This window comes from Borostomias antarcticus (assembly GCF_949987555.1).
Source record: "Borostomias antarcticus genome assembly, chromosome: 15".
Lineage (NCBI taxonomy): Eukaryota > Metazoa > Chordata > Actinopteri > Stomiiformes > Stomiidae > Borostomias > Borostomias antarcticus.
This window is the reverse complement of record NC_140248.1, coordinates 6,664,717-6,668,709: the sequence shown is the minus strand read 5'-3', so window position 1 is coordinate 6,668,709 and position 3,993 is coordinate 6,664,717. Positions and strand designations below refer to the sequence as shown.

Here is a 3,993-nt window from a genome sequence, read left to right as displayed (position 1 = left end):
AAACTGGAAAGAGGAAATAGAAAAGTCCCATTCCTGTCGTCATCCCAAACTAACTAACAGACTTGCATAATGTGGAGTCTGGGCATTGATCGATGCAGTCTGTTCGATCGAAGGCCTACTTAAAATTACATCCTCAAATCCGACTCATGCCATAAACATTTATTAGTTACCTATACAACAAATTACCAACAATTCTGCCAGCCAAAGTCACGATCTGTTAAAATGACTAATCGTAAACGAGGAGATGGCTATTCCATTCATTTCAATGACAGCCGACCTGAAAGTTTTGATTCTTGGCACAAATCAGCTAGCGCCTACTACACACATGATGTAACGTCCCTTCCTTCTTTCAGATTCCTTGGTTCTATTGTGCTTTCTGCTGCGAGTTACTCAAGTGTTATTATGACACCGTTGGTATCGATTTGGAGTATCAGGACATTCTTACGAGTACACGAGAGCCGTATCGCCTCCCTAACGAAAGGCTCTTAGATGCTCTCAAAGAGCATCAAAGAGCATCTCAGCTGGTAGTCTTTGAACTGACGATCCAAGCCAAGCGTCCGCCACCCACCTATCTCCTCCGCTATCTTCTGCCTCTGGCTCTTGCTCCTGACGGCGCTGAAGTTGATCCTCTTCTCGTCCTCGTCCTCGTCGTCGCTGCCGTCCTGCTCCTCCTCCCTGATCAGACGCTTCTTGGGGGCCTCGGTCTCCACCAGGGGGGGGTCGCCCCCCAGCTCCCTCGCCATCTGCCGCCGCTTCCTGGCCGCGTGGATAAATGCCGCGTCGGGGATCTCGCCTGGCGCGCGCAGGGGAGGGAAAACGACCCACGGGTCACCACAAGGAACATTGGACCAATGTTCCTTCGTCCAATGTTCCATCTGAGATGTGTGTGTGTGTGTGTGTGTGTGTGTGTGTGTGTACCTGGCCGGAGGGTGCTCAGAGAGGAGAGTGTGTTGGTGAAGCTCCCTGCGTTGCTGTTGCTTTTGGGAGCCTGAGCCTGGTTCTTCGGCTCCTCCTCTTCCTGTTCGTCAGCACTGTCCACCTCCATCTCCTCCTCCCCCTGCTCGCTGGCCGCTCCACTGCCGGGCTCCTCCTTAATCACTGCCATGTGCTGGCCGGACCCATCTGCCGAGAGAGACGGACGAGAGGGAGAAAGAGGGACGCACGCATGCACACGGAGTCTGTTAGTATTGATGTAATTAGGGCTGCACAATTAATCGTGAATTAATCGAAATCGCGATTATGACCTCCGCAATTAACTAATCGCAAAAGGCCGCAATTAATGTGATTAATAATTTTGATTAATCATTTTGCTTTGAATTGAGTGTGCTAGGACTACACGGACGAATCACAGGCGCTTATGCTGTCTGACCAATCACGTGTTCCCGCTGAGTGCGCTGTGCGCAGCAGTTTCACTGAGAAGACAGATAGCAGTAGGTCAAGACAAGTGTCACAAGAGTACCTGCAGCTGTGAGTAGTGAGAAAATGAGCGAAGACGAGGTCAGTGGGTCAGGGAGTTAGTAGCAAGAAAGGGATCAGCGTCCGTGATTTGGGAGAATTTGGGTTACGAAAAAGATGATGTCGCTCAAGCCCAGCAGGTCATACGCAAGCTGTGCCGAGCTCAAGCTATGACTTTGAAATATTAATCGCAATTACCACCAAATAATCGCAATTATCATCTTTTGTCATAATCGTGCAGCCCTACAACCAATCATAGCTGATTGCGAGCTTTGGTGTAATTGGTGGTGTCACAGAAAGAGGTTACTAACATGGCAGCTCCAAAATCGTTTTGACCTAGTTAACCATGCCAAATGAACACAATGGCTCATTATATACGCCTCCGATAGGGAAACGGGCAGAGTTGAAGAAACTGGAGGGAACACACCCACCAACCTGTATTTGGCTCTTGTTTGACATAGCTGGTCTTCTCCAGATCCTCTTTATACTCTTTCTTAAGCTGCTTGACGATCTTCTTGCTGTAGTTGGATTTCTTCACTCTGAACACCTCCGTGCACTCTATATCACACAGACAGAGAACCGAGAATAATGTGTGAGCAGTGACATAACCAAACAAATAAACCACGAAAGTTAGCTAGCTGTCGTCATTAGTACTCAAGCTGTCTATCTTAGTAACGTTAGCTAGCTAGCTATGCACATCAGTACACATTATTGATCAGTGAGTCCAACTAAAACACTTTACAAACATCATATTCCAATGGATAGTAACGCAATGACCGTTAGTTCACCAGCAGGTGAGGAGTGAGCTAATAACGTAACATAGCTAGCTAGCTATCTGACCTGACCTGGCGGGCCCTGCTAGCTGGGTAGCACTGTTAGCGATAGCCTACCTTCATCATCGTGGAAGCTCAGTAGCTTGGAGGAGCTTCCATGTCCGTCCCTAGGTTTCTTTTCCTTCTTTACATTCTTCAAGACGCCTAACTGGAACCCGTTTCCGGGGTGGTAGTCTGCGGGGGCCTCGTCGGTGGTGTCTGAGTCCCTCAGGTCTCCTGCTCCTGCTCCTGCTCCGGGGACAGGCCCGCATGTCTGAGGTGGAGGCTGGGACTGGGGAGGCTGGGGAGGCTGGATGTCCTCCTTCTCGTCCTCGTCGGACTCATTCCGCCGTCTCAGATTCACTCTTTTCGCCTTTTTAAACATTCTGCTCTGTGTGTGTTAGAAGTACTAGTTGGCTTTACTAGCGAGGAACACAAACAGATATGGTGAAGCGCGGAACATTTACTCCGCAGTAGATGGCAGCCATTTTCTGTTAAACTACTTCTTTGGTTTCTACATTCGCCATGGCGACGTTTCAAGTCTGTCAAACTATTTTGCTGCCCTCTATGGGTTAGGATGTGTGTTGACCGATGGTCTCAAAAGGAAGAGTCAGGGTTTAGCCTGGTACGACCAGGGGTAGGGGTTGCCAACCTTATATATAAAAAATACTTTTTGCACTTACATAGCACATAGGCCTATAATAATTTGATTTGTAGCCTACAAGTAGCTGCTCAGCTCTAGGCCTACCGCACCTCCACCGGTGCCCATTCAGTTAGCTACAGGGTCATCAGTCGAGGACCACCGACCATGTTTCGCCCCTTATCCCAGAACATCTCCTGAGGGATGTCTCCCTGACACCCCGTGAAACTAACCTACTTCAGGAGTTGCTACAGTAGCTCCCCATGTCTTTGTCCTGCCTTCTCAACCAAAGCCAAAAGCGTGCCTTCTCTGCCTCCTGGTGGCTTTACTCAGTCCTCTTCCACGAGCCCTAGATTTTTGAGTAGGCGTGTTGTTGAGCACAAAGCCTCTGGCACCAACCTCCACCGGGCAGAGCCAAGTCAGCGTATTTCACCATCTCCCTGTCATGAGCTGCCTCTTCCCATGCCACTGTGAGCTCAACAAGCAGCACTGTTTTTTTCGGCCGCAGCCCACAGCGCCATGTCTGGCCGCAGTGTGGTGCTGCAGATTGCTGCTGGGAAATGGAGCTGCCTGCCCTGATCCACCTCCGTTCTCCACTCCGCCCCTGGTGACTCCGCCTTCTGGTCTCCTGCTGGTAATGTTGGCAGATCTCCCTTGCCTGATGACGTGGATCCCTCCCGTTGAACTCTCGTGGCTCGCCACTTGCCTCCTACTCTTCCCCCGCCTGCTCTGACAGCTTTCTGAGCACTTGGTTGTGCCGCCATTTGAGCCGGCCGTGCGTCAGTGCGGTCTTGCAGCCTGACAGAGTGCGCTGGAGGGAGGTATTGCTGGTCCCAGGCCTGCTCGGTGTCCAGCCGCTGGTGGACATTGCGGGGGGGGGGGGGGGGGGGGGGTGTAGTATGTTGCCCTGGTGAGAAGAAAGCTGAGCCTGCGGTAGTTTCCGGAAGTCCGCCCAGTTGATCGCCCGACTCACGACGCCTGCCCACATTGTCCGGCGCCCCTACTGCCCCGTACCACCGCCTTCACCCTGTACTCCTCCTGCTCCATCCTCGTGACTTCGGAGACAACGAGGTCCTTCCTCTCATT

General features: G+C 51.3%; 1 protein-coding gene across 1 annotated transcript in view; it reads right to left on the bottom strand.

The window, feature by feature from the left end:
- Window positions 1-2,735, bottom strand: part of paxbp1 (PAX3 and PAX7 binding protein 1) — a 15,071-nt gene extending 12,336 nt beyond the window's left edge. The window contains exons 1-4 of the mRNA XM_084449936.1: window positions 2,346-2,735; window positions 1,891-2,013; window positions 919-1,122; window positions 569-793 (exon numbers count right to left, since the gene is read on the bottom strand). Of these exons, the coding sequence (XP_084306062.1) occupies window positions 569-793; window positions 919-1,122; window positions 1,891-2,013; window positions 2,346-2,652 (859 nt within the window). The 5' untranslated portion in view covers window positions 2,653-2,735. The remainder of the gene's footprint in view (window positions 1-568; window positions 794-918; window positions 1,123-1,890; window positions 2,014-2,345) is intronic.
- Between the last annotated feature and the right edge of the window lie 1,258 nt (window positions 2,736-3,993).